Genomic DNA, 18,719 nt, shown 5'->3' with positions numbered 1-18,719 from the left:
TCCCTTTAACTTCTTTCTATGGTATTGACAGAGTGATTTTTTTCCTTAAAAAAGCAAATTTTCTTTAAATCCTCTTAAGGCTTCCCCGCTGTCCATAGCAGTATTCAAAACTTGTTAATGTACCATTTTCAAAGGAAAGGGATTGTTGTAAATGCCCGAAAACATTTCCAGAGATATCCAGGGGTCTGCAGAATGCAGACTAACTTGCACAACTAAAGTTCCATTCTACAAAAATGTCTTTTCATTTTGAATTATCACAAGTTTACTCTTAATATCAGTAATAAAAACAATATATTAAAAATCTTCCTCTCATTCACCTTTCCATTCACATCAAAAATACAACCATCTGAAACTAACACAATATTATAAATCAACCATACTTCAAATAAAAAAAAATACAACCACAAAGTGGAGAATCAAAATTAAAACGTTTTAAGGGGAGGGTGGGATGAATTGGGAGACTAGGATTGATATATATACACTACCATGCGTAAAACAGATACCTAACAGGAACGTGTTATAAAGCACAGGAAGCTCAGCTCGGTGCTCTGTGGCGACCTAGATGGGTGGCATGGGGGAGGGTGGGAGGGAGGTCCAAGAGGGAGGGGATATAGGTATACATATAGCTGATTCACTTCATTGTACAGCAGAAACTAACACAACATTGTAAAACAATTATACTCCAATTAAAAAAAAAAAATTTTAAGTTTTGGGGAATTCCCCAGCAGTCCAGTGGTTAGGACTCGGCGCTTTCACTGCAGGGGGCCGGATATGATCCCTGGTTGGGGAACTAGGAATCCCACAAACCATGCAGCATGGTCAAAAAAAAAAAAAAAAAAAAAAAATTAAAAACTTTTGAGCTGCAAATGACACCATCAAGAAATTGAAAAAAAAAAACAACAACAAAAACCCCCACAATAACAGGAGAAAATATCTGTAAATCACATACCTAACAAGGGACTTGTATGCAGAATATAATAAAGAATTCTTGTAACCCAACAAAAAAAAAAGACAACCCAATTTAAAAAATGGGCAAAGAATTTGAAAAGACATTTCCCCCCAAAATACATACAAATGGCCAATAAGCACATAAAAAGATGCTCAACATCATTAGCACACTAGGAAAATACAAATCAAAAGCACAATGAGGTAGATATCACTTCACACACACTATGACGGCTATAATCAAAAAGAGAGATAACAACAACTGTTCGCTAGGATGTGGAGAAACTGGAACCCTCATACATTGCTGGTGAGAATGTAAAATGTTGCAGCCACTTTGGAAAACAGTTTGGCAGTTCCTCAAAATGTTAAACAAAGTTATCATAAGATCCAACAATTCCACTCCTAGGTATATACCCAAGAGGAATAAAAACATATATCCAAAAAGAAAAAAAAAAGGGAATTCCCTGGCTGTCCAGTGGTTAGGACTCTGCGTTCTCACTGCCGAGGGCCCAGGTTCAATCCCTGGCAAGGGAACTAAGATCCCAAGAGCTGTGTGGTGCAGCCAAAACAAAACACCACACATCCACACAAAAAACTGTACATGAATACTCCAGCATTATTCATAATAGCCAAAAAGTGAAAATAACTGGTAAATTGATAAATAAAATTTGATGCATTCATGTAAAGGAATACTAGTCAGTAATTAAAAAGGAAAGAACTACTGATATGACATGGCTGAACCTCAGTACTATTATGCTAAGGGAAAGAAACCAGACAATAAATACCATATACTGTACATCTATATGAAATATTCAGAATGGGAAAATCCATAATTGCTTATGGCTCGGGGGTAGAGTGGGAGAAGACTGCTAACAAGTATGGAGTTTCTTTCAGGTGAGATGAAAATGTTCTAAAACTGGATTTTGGTGATTGTGGTACAACCCTATGAATATAATAAAAAAACACTGAATCATATACTTTAAATGGATGAACTGTACAGTATGTGAATTATATCTCAATAAAGCTGTTAAAAAATATATATCCATAGACACTCTGCAATAATTATGTCTACTATCCCTCCCTAAATCAACTGTCCTGGACAATATCTTGTCTGTCTCTGTATTTCTGGTGTCTGGCAGGGGAACACACAGCAGATGGTCAATAACTATTGAATAAATAAATGTAAAAATGCTAAGGCGAAGTTTTTTCAAGTTGCATAATCCATTTCTACCATGCCAAGTGGCAGGAAGGAGGGAAGAGATTACTTGTAAATGGTTTATAGGAGAGGCAGTTCAACTGAGCCTTGAAAGACAGAAGACCAAGAACTAGAGACCGTTACCTGTGTGTATCCTCACATGGTTTTTATAATTGGTTGCACTGGCAAATGCCCTCCCACATCCTGGTTCTGTGCAGTAATAAGGTCTTTCTCCTGTGTGTGTCCTAATATGCACTTTTCTGATATTCGATGTTGTGAAAGACCGACCACAGCCTTCAAAGTGACATTTAAAGGGCCTTTCTCCTGAAAACACAAAGGGAAATACATTAAATGGTGCAAAAATACACAGAAAATTGAAATGTCTTATCCTTCAATTCTGCCTAGGATCATTCATGCTCAGACTCTAGCCTTTTTGTATTGAGCTTCCCTTTGAGGTTTTTTTTTTTTCTCTTTTTTTCTGTCAACAGCATCGTCTACTCCAAACTTAAATTTACATAGGAAAACCTGAATAGTATTCAAAACTCATCACTGATTACATGACTTTCCAAGATGGAATCACCCAGAAGGGCATATTAAAAAATGAGCTGAGAAAAGAAGACAAAGAAATACATATCATAAAGAAATACAAAAGAAAAATACAGTCAGGAATAAGGATTAAGTTAAAACAACCCTAGAATCCCCTAAAAGCTTACCTCCTACTTTATTTATTCTATAATACTTGAAGAAAAAGAATTTTTGGTCTTTCTAAAATCTAGTGTCTAACACATAATATGAATCAAAAATACTTGCTGAATATATTACTATTCTCAGGAGCTTGGAGACGCTTGCCTCTGATATAACGGATAAAACTAAGAGCACGAATGAAATAGAAGCAGGGACCTACAGCTTTGTTCCTGAACACTGTACAGTAAAGCCGATTTGGGATCATATTTGAACTAAAAGTTAAACTTTAATGACAGGAAGAATCCTCCATGAAAATCTGCTAAACTATCTCAGAATACTTAGAAGTATTTGGGGACAAAGCGATAACACTATGTTTAAAACATCTGCAGTAAAATCTCAAACTAAAGGACCTTATGCTATACTACTTAGTCAACAGCTTATAATAGCATCTCTTATCAACAGTTTCTGAAACTCTTCCAGCTCTGATCCAAAGCAAATAATTACCTTTATATTACCAATCTGCAAATAATCAAGTACAAGGAAGGGAGGGGAGGGGAGAGAAGATAAGAACAAAGTACCCTTTAGGAAAAGGAGAGAAGGAATTTAAGGATAGGGGAGATGATCACATGGAAGTAACAAGTCTTTCTTTCTGTGGGGTTGTGAGGGGTTCAGACACTTTTTTTAGAAGCAGCTTAATGCAGAAGAAGCAGTACTAAACTGAGAAGGAATTGGGTGCCTTAGGTTCTGGTCTCTGTTGGGCTACTAAGTAGATGTATAATCCTAGGTAAATAAGACTGTTGCTCAGATAATTCCTGAAAACTGAGAGGGTTGGTGGTCTAGGGCCATTGTTAATCTCTTGGAACATGAACCCCTTTGAGAATCTAACAGCGTTACAGGCCTTCATCCTGGAAAGAAGCATACGTGCACGAATGGCAAATTGCATGGAGTTTTGGGAGTTTAAGAGAAGCCCTTGACGTTGACTTCCTGAAACCTTCCAGAAACTACTTCCCCAAGTCCCTTCCTGAAGATTAAGAACTCCTGGCCTAGATCTGACATTTCTTCACACCAGTACCTGTATGAGTTCTGATATGTTTTTGTAGATCTCCTGAAGTTTTGAAAGATTTAGTACAATTATCTTCTGAACACCGATATGGCTTTTCTCCTGTATGAGTTCTGACATGACTTTTTAATCCATAACCTTTAAGAAAAATTTAAAAGAAATTTAATTACACAAGACCCCTGTAAGCATGCCCATTGAGATTAAGTTATTGAAAAATATAGTAAACACCAAGGATATAATACTAGGCAAACACAACAGAATAACAATTAAAAAGGTACAAGAGTATGACAACTCAGGACTGTCCTGCTGAAAATTCAATAGTTTCATCTCTGTCTAGAAGAGCTTGTGTGCTTCTTTTTTTAAAGTGCCCCAATCTTATTAGATGTTTACAACTCATACCCCAAAATCTTCAAGTAGAATCGAGACATGATACCCGGAGAAAACCATAATTCAAAAAGATACATGCACCCCAATGTTCACTGCAGCACTATTTACAATAGCCAGGATATGGAAGCAACCTAAACGTCCATCAACAGAGGAATGGATAAAGAAGATGTGTACATATATACAATGGAATATTACTCAGCCATAAAAAAGAACAAAATAATGCCATTTGCAGGAACATGGATGGACCTAGAGATTGCCATACTGAGTGAAGTCAGACACAGAAAGACAAATATCATATGATATTGCTTATATGTGGAATCTAAAAAAAAGGGTACAAATGAACTTATTTACAAAACAGAAGTAGAGTCACGATGTAGAAAACAAACTTATGGTTACCAGGGGATAAGCGGAGGGTGGGAGAGATAAATTGGGACACTCAGACTGACATATACACACTACTATATATAAAATAACTAATAAGAACCTGCTGTATAGCATAGGGAACTCTACTCAATACTCTGTAATGGCCTATACAGGAAAAGAATCTAAAAAATAAAAGGGGAGAGTGGATATATGAATATGTATAACTGATTCACTTTGCTGGACACCTGAAACTATCACAACACTGTAAATCAACTATACTCCAATAAAATTTTTTTAAAAATAAATAAATGAATAAATGGATGAATACAGGAAAAAAAACTTATAGAATGTTACAATTAATATTTGTACAGTAAACTGTATGTAAATTTTACCTCAAAAAAGAAATGTAAACAAATACTGAAAATGTTAGTTACTGATATGCATGCTGAACTGTTTATGGTAGTATACTATAACATTATTTTTCATTTATATAAATGTTTGTAAATTTTCATAATAAAAAAGAAAAAATCCTGAGAAACAAAACCAAAAAGAATTGAGACATGGAATGAGGAATAGGGTGAAGTCAGGAGGCCTGGCAACAGTCCTGGCCCTCTTGGATGTGTACCTGGGCAGGACCCGTCCCACTGCTAAGCCCCTGTTTCCCATGGTACCCCCTAAGGTCTGTCCTAATGTTAAACTCTGTGTCAGCTTTAATGCTCGACTTTTGTTTTTCCTGCTAAAAGAAAGCAGAGTGTGGAGTGAAATAACAAACACAGTAGGCAGAAACAGGTCTGAGGAGCAAAATGAGAACACAGAGAGAGAACAGAGTAAGCAGGACAAAAGGCAATAAGGGAGAGACTGGAAAACTAGTCACTGTGTGCCCACTAATTCAGACCAAGGCAAGGGGTCAGTTCCTGCCTCTGACCCGTCTCTGCGTGACCCCCAAGTGGAACCAAGAAACAAAGAAAATTCATGTTTTTACCTGTTGCAAATGCTTTCCCACAGCCTGCATGCTCACACTGATAAGGCCGGTCTCCTGTGTGTGATCGCTCATGCACCTGTTATTAAAACACAGGCATGAGTTTATTTCCTTGAGGCACTCCACAGGTGGATGGTCTCCACAGAGACCTTTTTTATTTCCCCACTGCTGAATTATTTTGTTGCTTGTATGTTATTTTTGAAAATCAAAAGATAACTTTTCTTTTCTCAAAAACTACAGGTCAGTAATTCTCAATATAGACCAAATGTTGTATGTTAAGAAGTACTCATTTTAACTAAGGAACAGGGGACCTCCCCGGTGGCGCAGTGGTTAAGAATCCGCCTGCCAATGCAGGGCACACGGGTTCGAGTCCTGATCCGGGAAGATCCCACATGCCACAGAGCAACTAGGCCCATGTGCCACAACTACTGAGCCCGCGTGCCACAACTACTGAAGCCCACATGCCTAGAGCCTGTGCTCCGCAACAAGAGAAGCCACCGCAGTGAGAAGCCCACGCACTGCAACGAAGAGTAGCCCCTGCTCGCCACAACTAGAGAAAGCCCACATGCAGCAACAAACACCCAATGCAGCAATCAATCAATCAATCAAAATTATAAATAAATAAATAAGGAACAGGAGAACTTCCCTGGTGGCGCAGTGGTTAAGAATCCGCCTGCCAATGCAGGGGACACGGCTTCCATCCCTGGTCCGGGAAGATCCCACATGACACGAAGCAACTAAGCCCGTGCGCCACAACTACTGAGCCTGCACTCTAGAGCCCGTGAGTCACAACTACTGAAGCCTGCGTGCCACAACTGCTGAGCCCGCATGCTGCAACTACTGAAGCCCACACGCCTAGAGCCCATGCTACGTAACAAGAGAAGCCACCACAATGAGAAGCCCACTCGCCCCAACTAGAGAAAGCCCACGTGCAGCAACGGAGACCCAAGGCAGCCAAAATAAAAATATATATATATATATATATAAATTTAAAAATAATAAATAAGGAACAGGAATACTGGAGGTTTGAGTTTTTCTAGAGTGGTCAAAGGTGTTTGAATGGAACATGTACCTGGTGAGACGCAGGAGTACAGGGAGACGTTACACAACATAAGGCTACGAGTGTGGAGGCTGCTAGCAGAGGGGCCTCAATCTGAGGCAAGGCTTCACTGCTGACTAGTGGTGTGGCCACGGCACTTGCCTTCTCTCAGCCTCAAAGTCCTCTCTGTAAAGTGGGGACATAATAGTACCTACAATAGAGGGCTGCTGTGACAAATGAATACTCATGACAATGGCCAACATTTACTGAACCTTTACCACATTCCAGGCCATTCTCTTCAATACTTTACATGTACAGAATTAACTAACTTAATTCTCACAACCACCGTTGAGGGAGGTACTTTTATCATCCAATATTATAGATAAGGAAAATGAGGTACTTAAGAGGTCAAGTAACATGTACACACTGATAAGTAGTGGAGATGGGCTCTAGGGCTGTTATTCCAAATATGCTAAATGCACACTTCCTGACACATTGTAAGTTATTCAATAAATGTTAGCTATTATTTTTATGGGTCATGGTATGTTGTGTTTAGCTGCAATCAAAATACTTGGCCTATGTATTTGACAGACGGGACAAACTAACACCAACTTTCGCTACATTTCAGCAAATCACTGTTAACGGAATAATTACACATACATCTCCCATGTAATTACATAAATTTCACATTTGAGAAAAATGTATTCAAATATGTAGAGTACCTATCATGTGCCACGTAGTATGCTGGACATGAGGGAGCCAGAAATGAAGAAAGCATAGTCCAAGCCCTCAAAGAGTTCAGTTTCTAAAATGTGCATAGGCTTTTTTTTTTTTTTTAATTTATTTATTTATGGCCGTGTTGGGTCTTCGTTTCTGTGCGAGGGCTTTCTCTAGTTGTGGCAAGCAGGGGCCACTCTTCATCGCGGTGCGCGGGCCTCTCACTATCGCGGCCTCTCTTGTTGTGGAGCACAGGCTCCAGACGCGCAGGCTCAGTAATTGTGGCTCACTGGCCCAGTCTGCACAGGCTTTTGTATATGAGGGTATTTGTATCTTGATAGGTGGGGGAGAACAATGGTGTTTGAATACTGCAAATACATTATGTTGGCGTTTAATGCCCTAGATATTCTCATAACTAGACACAGCCTTTCCTTCATATATACCTTAAGATGATGAGCTGTTGTATATAATTTTCCACACCCGTCATAGCCACATCGAAAGGCCTTCTCTCCGCTCTGTTGAGACTTAGCAGTTACTCTTGTTGCATGTCCTTGTAAGACAATCTAGATGAAACAAAAAGTATGATTTAAATTATTTATACAGAAATAAAGTAGATGAAGTTACAATTTTCAGGATAAAAAAGATAAAACTGTAATGTGGCTTTCCAGACTCAGGTCATCATTTTATGAAGATTCTATCATGCTGAGCCAGTTAGGTTAATTCTGTTCCATGGCTGAAGTCAGCAGCTCTGGAAGAAGTCAAAAGGAGATCCACAAGGGGGCATAGTCAGCGCTCACAGGTCGATTCCCACTCTAGAAAAGTCAAGCCAGGGAGCATCCATCAACGCGTTTTATATGCAGGTGTTCCTTGACATACTCCAGGGCATTAAGTGTATATATACATATATATATATTTTATAATGTATATATGTATTTTAGAACATATGTTTAAACAATGTAAAAATCATTTTCAATTTCAAAAGCAATGGAAAAGCGGGGGTTAGGTCATTTGAGTCGCCTGTGGGAGACATTACAATCCATATGATCCTAGTCTATACTTATATAGTGTTAAGTAGAAGATCACTTCTCTGGAACTCAACACAAGACTTTAAACAACTGCACTGATGTTAGAGGTTTTTTTAAAGACTATGACCTATTTTAGAAATTGAGATACCATGAAAATTGAAGAATGACTTTCTATTCTGTGGGCATGTGATGATGGTGCTGCCACGTCCTATCTGTGCAGAGTGTCATACTTGGCTCAAAAATGACTCTGGGATTTCCCTGGTGGCGCAGTGGTTAAAAATCGCCTGCCAATGCAGGGGACACGGGTTCAAGCCCTGGTCCGGGAAGATCCCACATGCCATGGAGCAACTAAGCCTGTGCACCACAACTACTGAGCCTGAGCTCCAGAGCCCGCGAGCCACAACTACTGAGCCCATGCACCTAGAGCCCGTGCTCCGCAACAAGAGAAGCCACCGCAATGAGAAGCACGTGCACTGCGACCAAGAGTAGCACCCGCTCGCCACAACTAGAGAAAGCCCGCACAGCAACGAAGACCCAATGCAGCCAAAAATAAATAAATATAAATAAATTTATTTTTAAAAAACTGCCAAGCCAAAGGACTCTGATCTCCAATGTAAATAAAGTTAGTTTTTAATGAAGTCAAAACTAATGGAAACCATGAAAAAGGGCCTTGGATTCTAACAGAACATGTAAAGCATCAACAATGCTGCATGATGCTAACACATTTACAAATTACATTCTCATGTGTTACCTAAAATATTAATCAAATGAAACTCTCATTTGGTTTTCATAACCCCACGAGATAGGTAAGGCAAAGATTATTGTTCGCATTTAGCTAATAAGTCTCAGATCGAGAGAAATTAAGTAATTTGCCCACGGTCACACAGATACTACATAGCAGAATGGAAGCTCGACTGAGATGTTTTTATTACAAATTACATGTTACTTTAATAGCACGCTGTTCTGCTTAACTAAGGGTGGTGTAGCTGGAGGGCGATGACAACCGTCATAGCCTCCCTGAAACACACACATCCCACCATCCTTATGGTTCTTACAACTGAACACATGGGCATCCTTAAACAGAGTACTTCAAATGAGTGTTTTCAAATTCGGTACTACTGACATTTTGAACAGAATAATTCTTTGTTGTAGTGGGGCTGTCCTATGCCTTGCAGGACATCTACCCAGTAGATGTCCCCAATTGTGACGACCAAACTTGTCTTCAGACACTGCCGAAAGTCCCCTAGGGGGCAAAATTGCCTTCCCACGAGCGCATTATGTTTTAGATACTCTAGGTCTTTCTTGTTCTATGAAATCTGGTTTCAAGTAAGAGATCAGCTCAGCAGCACAACTAGTATGCTTACATTATAGATGAAAGAAAAAGCTCTAAACTGTAAGCATCACAATGAAAAAAAATCTTAAGCTTTGAAACAAGACTGTAAAAAAATCTATCGCATTAGGTATAGACCTCTTTACTTTAAAGTTCAGCCAGACACAGAGTTACAGCTTCTTAAACAACTCTGGCAGAAGTAGGATGAGTACTAAGAGACAAACCAAGACGTTACAGGTCCTGCTTATTTGCAGCAGTTCTTTTGGGATATTTTGACCTTTTAATACCATGTATTGGGTCCTCAACCTCAACTATGGTACTCAATTGTTTTGGAGGATAGAAGATTCAGGAACTTCTGGTCTAGCACTTAATGAAGAGAAATATGAGTCACAAATACAAGCCACATATATAATATTTTTTTTTGGCCATGGTGGGTCTTCGTTGCTGCACGTGGGCTTTCTCTAGCTGCGGCAAGCAGCGGCTACTCTTTGTTGCGGTGCGCAGACTTCTCACTGAGGTGGTTTCTCTTGTTGTGGAGCACGGGCTCTAGGCACGCGGGCTTCAGTAGTTGTGGGGCATGGGCTTAGCTGCTCCGCGGCATGTGAGATCTTCCCAGGGATGGAACCTGTGTCCCCTGCACCGGCAGGCGGATTCTTAACCACTGCACCACCAGGGAAGTCCCCACATATATAATTTAAAATGTTCTAGTAACTACATTTAAAAAAGGAAAAAGAAACAGGTGAGATTAATTTTAGTAATTATTTTATTTTACCTAGTATGTCCAAAATATTATCATTTCAACATGTAATCAACAGGAGGCACTATTAATGAGATATTTTACATTCTTTTTTTCATTGTAAGTCTTTGAACTCTGGTATGTATTTTACACTCACAGCACATGCCAATTCTGACTAGTCACATTTCAAGTGCTCAGTAGCGACAACATTTTGGACAGCACGAATCTAGTCTGTAAGGGAGAGGTACAAAGGGAAAAGGAGAAAAAGCTACAGTCAGAACAAAAATCCTATTCAACTTTCTTCATTTTCTTTGTCTATTGGCACAAACACCAAATGGTTATATGTCTGCAGATAAAGAGTAAGCATGCTTTTTACGACACTGTTTCAGCAGTTTTGAATTCCTAGTATGTTTCTGGGTTCAGAAATTAATTATTGATCATAACAGAATTTTATGCTAATAGTATAATGTTATACGGACCAATGGTAAATTCACTCATTTTTTGTAAGACCTATTCTAGTTTATTACAAGTGTAGTTACAACTGTCTTTCTTTAAAAATATTCTATTATTTAAAAACTTAATTGTTAGTCACTAATAAGAGACAGAACCCTATTGGGCCACTCCAAGGCACTGACCTACATCTCTTGTATATATTTACACTGTGTTTGCATTTTAGTAGAGTTTGACTTAGATGGATTTGACATACTGCAGTATAAAAAATATTAAAGTCTCACTTTATGAATTCAAAGACTTGAAAATTTTGCCAAGAATCACGTAGTTTCAAAGCTGGTGGGCTTAATGAATTACAAACTGTGTTTATATTACTGCTACTTCATGGCATCACTTCAGTGATAAATAGAATACTGGCTATCCAGCAATGTTTAAAAGCATCAAATTTTCACCAGTGATTTCTTTTATTATTTATTATTATTATAAATATAAAATCTTCTTGATAACCCCCAACAGTACTACTCAATGGCATTAAGTGGTGATGCTAATGCTCAAGTTAAAAAGTGTTGCCCTGAGCGATAACTTTAGGAGTTAAATATGATAAAACACTTGGAAGACTGCAAAAAACTATGAGGGAGCAGTCAGCCAAATACTAGAGATAACTGCTGAGAAAAAAAGGAGCAGCATTAAGGCAGTAATATACTACAGTGATTATATAAGCTCCAAGAACATCCACCCACACAAACACCAACCCCTCAAACAAACACAAAAACACATAATTCATAACAGAGTCTTGAATTTTGACTTGTAGATCTCCCAGACTGCATGTGTGACTACTCTGTACTTAACTACAAACCTTGGCGAGGCTCTGCAGCTCTAGGCTGTTATTTGGGTAAGGGATAGCCAAGGACTGGACCCAAGGTGAGCATCTGAATCAAGGGCAGCCAACCCGTGGCCATCTGCAGCCCAGGAAGGAGTCTGGTAGAAGCGGTAAAAACAGCTTTGCCCAGAAGGAACAATGGCAATTAGCTAGACTGGACCTTCTCTCCAGAAGTTGAAAAGGAAAGTATAGAGGGAACCAGTTGTAAACAGAAGAAACAAAAACATATAAAAACCAAAGTAGCAAGGGTTAGTCAGTCACAGTAAGGGTGAAGGCCCAGAAAAAGGATCCACAAACTGCCAAGGGTGGGGCAGACAGAAGACCGCCTGGTCTCCAAAACTGCTTTGGACTCCAGAACACAAGCTTCATCTGGATTTCTGTGATATTTCTAATTCTTTAGTGCCACTTTCATCCATATAATGAATTCTGAGACCTGAGGAGGTAATCTGAGAAAGCTGCTGCCTAATGCATACACTGTTTTTCTGAATTGGTAAGATATTCCTAGGGAGGTAGTGAGTTCTTGCTTTCATCCCTAGAAGGGCCCAGAAATGCTAAGAGAAAGAGATTCTAATATAAAAAAGTAGCCTTACATACCTGCATTTTTTTCTCTTGCTCATTTTCTCCAATCATTCCTGAACCTGTTACACTTTCACTTCCATCAATGGACACCTATAGGAATAAAATAAAGCTTAAAAAAATTTCACATATTGATAACTGTTTAGGCTGGGAGATAAGTACATGGGTACATTATCATTTATTTCCGTGTATATTTGAAAATTTCCATTATAAAAAATAGGGGAAAAACCTTTTAAATTATATAAATGATATAATTTCAATGCAGGAAAAAAAACACAGCCCTTTTGATGTAAAACTTGAGATTTTCCTTCACCTTTTCCAAACTCTAGTTTCTACTTTATAATTCATAAGCAGTTCCATCTATACCTCATTGTTTCTTTTATGGCACTCATACTTGAGTATATCTTTTTGTGAATTACCTGCCACCCATTTCTCTTCTATAAGCTTTTACTCCATTCCTTTTTTTGTCTTCAAATGTTTCTTTCTACCCTTCACTTCTTTTATGATAAATGCTTATCTTCTCCTTGATGCTGTCTGATTATGACTTTGAATTCCTAGTTTCTTATTTTTTGCTTTCTTTTCTTTTAGTGAAAGATAAAGAAGCTGTATCTGGGATGTTCTTCACATTATAAAATGCTGTGTACCTTTGCTGCATACTGTTCCAAAGCACTGATGGTGTCGGGATCGATCGTGGCATCCCCAGTGTGTAGACCTGCCACTGTCCCATCAGCCTGAATTGCCAAGATGGTGTCAGACTGTGGGACTTGCACTGCATGGTGGATGTAAGCTGTGGTGCCGTCTTCCAGCTGAACTGCCTGTAATGCACTCTGGTCATAACTATCTGAGGGAGTAGAAGAGAATGGCATTAAATTAAAGGTAGTCAGATAAACAGTTACATATTTAAAGGAAGAAGGGAATGAACTTTTATCGAATATTTACTATGAGCCGGGCCCATGTGCTTTATGTGTGTTATTTCATTCAATCCTCACAATGATTCTGTGAGGCAGGTATATTTACCACCTTATTGTACGAATGGGAAACTGAGGCTTGAGGAAGTAAAGTCACTTTCCTTAGGACCCAGGAAATAAAAAAAACTAACAATTAACAGTCAAAAATCAGTATGCAGGGCTTCCCTGGTGGCGCAGTGGTTAAGAATCTGCCTGCCAATGCAGGGGACATGGGCTTGAGACCTGGTCCAAGAAGATCCCACATGCCACAGAGCAACTAAGACCGTGCGCCACAACTTCTAAGCCTGCACTCTAGAGCCCGTGAACCACAACTACTGAGGCCTGTGTGCCACAACTACTGAAGCCTGCGCGCCTAGAGCCCGTGCTCCGCAACAAGAGAAGATACCACAATGAGAAGTCCGCACACCGCAACGAAGAGTACTCCCGCTCGCCAAAACTAGAGAAAGCCCGCACGCAGCAACGAAGACCCAACGCAGCAATCAATCAATAAATTTATTTTTTTAAAAAAGTACTAAAAAAAATCAGTATGCAGAGAAACCAGGATCTGAACTCATGTCATTATGACTCCATGGTTTTTTCCCCCTTCTAAATAACCATACTAAGAAACATACAGCATTGTGAAATAATAAATCTAGCCAATTACAGTGAACCTGGGATCAACTCCCACTGCTAAAGAAAAAAAATTTTCAGAGTTTACTTTTTCTCAACTTTAAATAAATTTATTTACAAATTCAAATATTCTAAATTTAAAAAAATTTCTTCCTTTGGTTTCACAACTAGTCTTTTAAAACATTTACAGTCATTCTATAATAAAGTATTTTATAAAGTAATAACAATAGCTAATATTTATTGAGCATTTACTATGTGACAAATATTGTTCCAAGTGCTCTACATGTTTGTACATTTTGTCTTCACAACTACCCTATGATGTGGATACTTATCATAATCCTCATTTCAGATGATGAAATTGAAGCACAAAAAGGTTAAATAATTTGCTCAAGGGCACACAGCTAAAAGACAGCAGACCCAGATTTGAACCCAGATAGTCTGGCTACAGAGCTGTGCTCATTGCTCCTATGCATTCCACCTCAAATCCCTGATCCTCCCTACACAAAGCTAATAAACACGAACATTTTGCCATATTTACTTCAGATAGTTTTAAAATTTTTATTTAGTTTTAAAGACCAACACAAGGGGCAAAGGACCTTGCTAGAGACATTATATTTAAAAGGAAGAAAAAAAATCAACAATTTAACTTACAAATGTTTAATTTCATATTTTAAAAGCAGCCTCTAGTTGAAGTCTTCCAAGGACCAGGGGTTTGCTATTTCAACCTGTTACTGGACAACTCAAATTATTATAAAGTTTTCCCTTAGACTGTGCCAAAATCTACCATCTTATATTTGAGAGAACAAGCATAATCCTTCTTTTACATGACAGTAGCATTTCTGCAACTAAAGGCAGGTCTTATTTTTCCCACACCCTACCTCTCCCTTATTTTATTCAAATGTTCAAAGCTAATTTACCTTTGGAGGTATGGTGAATAAATGCTGTAGTTCCATCTTCTAACTGCACTGCTTGCCCATCCTCTAAACGCAAACTGTCCCCTGCTCAAAAAAAATGTTTACATTTAGATCCCATATTTTCCAAGCATATTCTGATAACTCAGCAACAACAGAGTCAATAAACCATTAAACACATCATACAAACTTATACTTGCTTTATGGATCCTTCAACATTTAAATAATTTCAGCAAAGCTGCTCTGAATAAGCGTTTAAAGGTAAAAAGATATTAGAATACCTGTTTTAGGAATATTTACCAGGGGATAGGAGAATTGAAAGAAGGGAAAAAAAGAAAATGAGAAGGCGTGTAGGATTTATCTCAAATAATAGAAATATTCACTTAGAACTGTTGCCCATTTATCTCCAGAGTGCAGTTTAGTAACTTCTTTTCCATTATCTTTGAGAGAAAATCTCAATTAAGTTAAAATGGTCTTTAGATCCTCTCTTTGACATCTATCTATCTCCCCTTTCAGAAGGAGGACTAGAGATCAGGACTAAGTTTAAGTAGTAAGAGGCAGTTGGAGGCAGCAAATACTGAAGTATGAGAATCAGAAGGGTAAGTAAATATCAAATACTTACTACTCTTAGGTATGGGTACATGTTGAACATAGGCAGCAGAACCATCCTCCAACTGAATGACCTGACCATCTATGAGTTTTCCATCTAGAACAAAAGATTTAAGCCAATAAATTAGCACAAGCAAAAATTTTAAACTTCATACAATTTCAAAATGATATCAACTATAAAAACATACACTACTTAAGATCATGTTCATCTTGATTCTTCCCTCAATGTTCTGAGGCAATTCAATAACACATCCAGTGATCCTACAGAAAGCAGAAAATCCTCCCTCAGCCATCCTTTCTCCCCTCCGATTTTCAATTAGACAAGTTCAAGAGGAAGAGTGGCTCATCTGAGCAAGCTACATGAGTCAAACCTCTATATACCTTTCAGAGCCACTTAGGAATCGTGACCCTGACCCCAGCGAAGCTGAAACTGGGAAGATAGAAAGATGTATCAGTGCACGCGAGGCCAGCTGTCATTCTCATCCCTGGGGGCTACAAGTCCCTTGACTATGTATACATATGCTCAGTAGCTTTCCAAAAAAATAAGGAATTTGAGAACTAGGCTATTTCTTGGAGCAAAGTAAACACTGATTTAGAAACAATGTTATAAAAGCAAAACCAAATGTCTACTTTTACGCATATTTTGTAAAAACATTAAATAATAATTTAAAGGGAAAAAGTGAGAAAGGTCTTACTAAAAATAGGTCAGGGACACTACCCCCTCCCCTTTTCCTCACTAATTCTGATACCCCAGAGTATCTTCCAAATATCTCAAAAGGTGTCCTCAAATTATCAAAACAAAATTTAAGTTAAACTGAAATTACTACCATATGTAGTACAGTGTCTGTAGGAGGGACTGGGAAGGGGTATAACTGCTAGGTGTTCCAACTCTGAGGTTATGAATTGCTGGTAATAACCAATGGGTTGTATATGAGGCACATACCTTTAGAATTGTGTTGTATATAAGCAGTAGAACCATCTGCAAGTGTTACTGCTTGCAGGCTTACACCTTCCATATTTTCTAAATTGTCACCATCTATTATAAAAAAAATAGTTATTTTCTTTAGATAACTATCATATGTGTGTGCTGTTTAAGTTAAGCTTTTTAGAAATAAAAATTAGTCAAAAGGCAGATTGCTTAACTTAGACTCAAATGGGATTTCTTATAGCATTTACAAAAAATATTTCTACACCCTACTATACCAGCATCCATACCAGGGTAAAAATGCTCATAAAAAGGCTTAGCTTTGTGTTGACTTTAGCTAAAGGAGGATGAACAAAGTAAACAGTATTGTAAGTTTTCATTTTCCCTTAAGATAAATATTTCCAAACCCACATGATCCCTTCAAATAAGATTGCTCACCTGCCACAGTTACTGCCTCTGTCAGGCACAAGGTAACATGCTGAGCCTCCATTCCTCCTCCAGGAAATTCTGTCATTCCCTGAGAATCTCGATTTATTTGGGCTAACAACATTTTCTACCTTGAAAAAAATGTAGGCATTGAGAACAAAGAACGATGTACATGAAACAAGATCTACAAATAATATTTATGAACCATAAAAAATTGCTACGGAAGTAAACAGTGTTTGAAATAAGCTGAAATTTCACTTAATATGCAGGGTAAAGTCCAGGCCATGCTTTTAATAATTCATCAGTAAACTATTGAGCACACCCAAGTCTTGCCCATCAGTTCTGTACCATGTCTAAAATTGCCATAATTAGTGTTCTTCGGGTTTAACATGCTTGAAGATTCCCACTTAGAATCCATGAATGGATTGAGTCAATCCTGTTGACTCTATCTTCAGAAATCTATGCTTAACCTGGCCACTTCTCACAAGCTTCACCATTACCTCCCTGATCCAAGCCACTACCATCTCTCACCCTGAGATGTTACTGCAATAGCATCCTAACTGGTCTCCCTGCTTCTACTGTGACTTCCCTCATCTCCTCTCAACACAACAGTCAGATTGTCCTTTTGAATGAAAAAGATCACATCTCTCTTCTGCTCAAAACCCTTTGATGATTTCTCCTCAGAGTAAAGCCAAAAGTCCTTACACTAGCCTATGAGGCCAATGATCTTGCCCCATTTCTACTACTCTCCGTCTCATTCGTTCCATTTCAGCCACACTGGTGCCCTTGCTTTCCCTCAAACATACTGGATGTTCTGCTGCCTCAGGACCTTTACATTTGATGTTCCTTCTGCTTGAAACATTCTTCTTGGTATCTTCATTATTACTCCCTCATCTTCTTCCAGTCTTTGTTCAATGGCACCTCAACGAGAGCTTCCTTATTCACCTCATTGCAAACTGTACCTCCAACCCCCCAATGATGATATACCCCAGCCCTCTTCCCTCCTTTATATTTCGGCATAGTACTAATAAATTGACATATTACATGTATTTACTTATTTGTTTTTTTCTTATCTATTTCTCTCTCAAGTAGAATGGACAGGTATTTTATCTGTTTGCTCACTGCTGACTAAAGTGCCTAAAAAGTACTTGGCACACAATAGGTGCAGAATAAATGGATGAATGGCTCTTTTACCAATCATCACCACAACCCCCTTCCTCCCTTTTCCCATCTCCAGGTCCCATTACCTCTGTAGGCCTTGAGTTGTCTCAAACATGAGTTGGGATAATTTAGCTGCCCTGAGCCAGGGAACTGGATACCAGAGCATCTCTTGAGGACCTTTCCAGGTCTAAAGATCTGATTTCAGTGTCAATATTTAAAAGAGCAATGTGCAGATAGTAGTAATAATTTGCAATTATATTTATGTTAGGACTACTTGAAGATTTTTGTTTTATAAACACTATAAACTACACCCTCTTTGGATTAAAGCCAGGGACTATGGTTTAGACTCTGAAAGGTATCAGTGCTGTGATAAAAGTCAATCACGGGCTGACTTTTCAGGGATTCCTGAAATATTTCTAATCTATAACTGTTCATAAAGCAGACTGAAACTTCAATACTTCCTTGCTACTTCTAAGGGCTAACAGAGAAGCCTCAAAGTAAAACTGGTACTCTGCTGTTAAGCCCCCTGATGAGTATAGGATTGGGACAGGCTAATTTTCAGAACAAGTACTGTCACTATATAACAGAAATAAGACAAGGAAATGGAAGGGAAAACACCTATAAAAATGTAATAAGCACTCTACGATTTTTACAGTATTCATCTAGAAGACGAATTTTGAAAAAGGCAGATTACAAGTTAATTTGGGTCATGATGTTAAGAAATGCCTATGGTGTGACCATAAT

General features: G+C 38.4%; 1 protein-coding gene across 10 annotated transcripts in view; it reads right to left on the bottom strand.

Annotated features, from left to right (window-relative positions):
- ZNF143 (zinc finger protein 143) overlaps positions 1–18,719 on the bottom strand; it is a 60,480-nt gene that overhangs the window by 23,919 nt on the left and 17,842 nt on the right. For 5 of the 10 annotated variants that reach the window (XM_059931098.1, XM_059931100.1, XM_059931101.1 and 2 more), the window contains 10 exons: positions 16,827–16,945; positions 16,407–16,499; positions 15,477–15,560; positions 14,861–14,944; positions 13,011–13,207; positions 12,385–12,459; positions 7,813–7,932; positions 5,617–5,692; positions 3,897–4,022; positions 2,285–2,464 (listed from right to left, as the gene is read on the bottom strand). In XM_059931098.1, the coding sequence (XP_059787081.1) occupies positions 2,285–2,464; positions 3,897–4,022; positions 5,617–5,692; positions 7,813–7,932; positions 12,385–12,459; positions 13,011–13,207; positions 14,861–14,944; positions 15,477–15,560; positions 16,407–16,499; positions 16,827–16,938 (1,147 nt within the window). In that variant the 5' untranslated portion in view covers positions 16,939–16,945. The remainder of the gene's footprint in view (positions 1–2,284; positions 2,465–3,896; positions 4,023–5,616; positions 5,693–7,812; positions 7,933–12,384; positions 12,460–13,010; positions 13,208–14,860; positions 14,945–15,476; positions 15,561–16,406; positions 16,500–16,826; positions 16,946–18,719) is intronic. The other 5 variants (XM_059931106.1, XM_059931096.1, XM_059931105.1 and 2 more) reach the window with 2 other exon arrangements.

This window comes from Balaenoptera ricei, chromosome 8 (genome assembly GCF_028023285.1).
Source record: "Balaenoptera ricei isolate mBalRic1 chromosome 8, mBalRic1.hap2, whole genome shotgun sequence".
Taxonomy (NCBI): Eukaryota; Metazoa; Chordata; class Mammalia; order Artiodactyla; family Balaenopteridae; genus Balaenoptera; species Balaenoptera ricei.
Note: the sequence above shows the minus strand (reverse complement) of the source record. Positions and strands in the feature narration are given on the sequence as shown.